This window comes from Penaeus monodon, chromosome 22, assembly GCF_015228065.2.
Source record: "Penaeus monodon isolate SGIC_2016 chromosome 22, NSTDA_Pmon_1, whole genome shotgun sequence".
Lineage (NCBI taxonomy): Eukaryota > Metazoa > Arthropoda > Malacostraca > Decapoda > Penaeidae > Penaeus > Penaeus monodon.
In genome coordinates, this window is record NC_051407.1 from 5,338,465 (window position 1) to 5,338,892 (window position 428).

Here is a 428-nt window from a genome sequence, read left to right on the forward strand (position 1 = left end):
TAAATTACAACATATCCCCAAATCACAGGATTCCTTTTTCAGACAAAACCGCCTCGTCTATCAAACCCCCCCCCCCCCCTCAACACTCCCGCACTCACCATGTAAACAAACGCACATAAACGTATAAACTACCCTCATATACACACCCATCCATCTTACGTAACTAAGACTTGTACAATCTCCCTCACCAGATGTACACAGGCACGGGCGTACTCTCTCAGTTCGTCAACTTGCACGTAAATAAACCACGTGCACTCATACTTGGACCTCAAGAGCTTCACGTGCAGGAGGGCGACACAATCACACTCGTTTGCGTTATTCAACAGGTAAGGCGTGTTGAATAAATTGCATGCAAAGAGGCAAAGATTAAACAAAATAAAAGGATCTCTTGAGTTTATATTTTTAAAATTGTGTTTTGTGTCATCTAG

General features: G+C 42.8%; 1 protein-coding gene across 1 annotated transcript in view; it reads left to right on the forward strand.

The window, feature by feature from the left end:
* Window positions 1-428, forward strand: part of LOC119586843 — a gene marked incomplete at its 3' end in the record, with an annotated part of 157,934 nt that overhangs the window by 146,909 nt on the left and 10,597 nt on the right. The window contains 1 exon segment of the mRNA XM_037935571.1: window positions 192-326. Within this exon segment, the coding sequence (XP_037791499.1) occupies window positions 192-326 (135 nt within the window).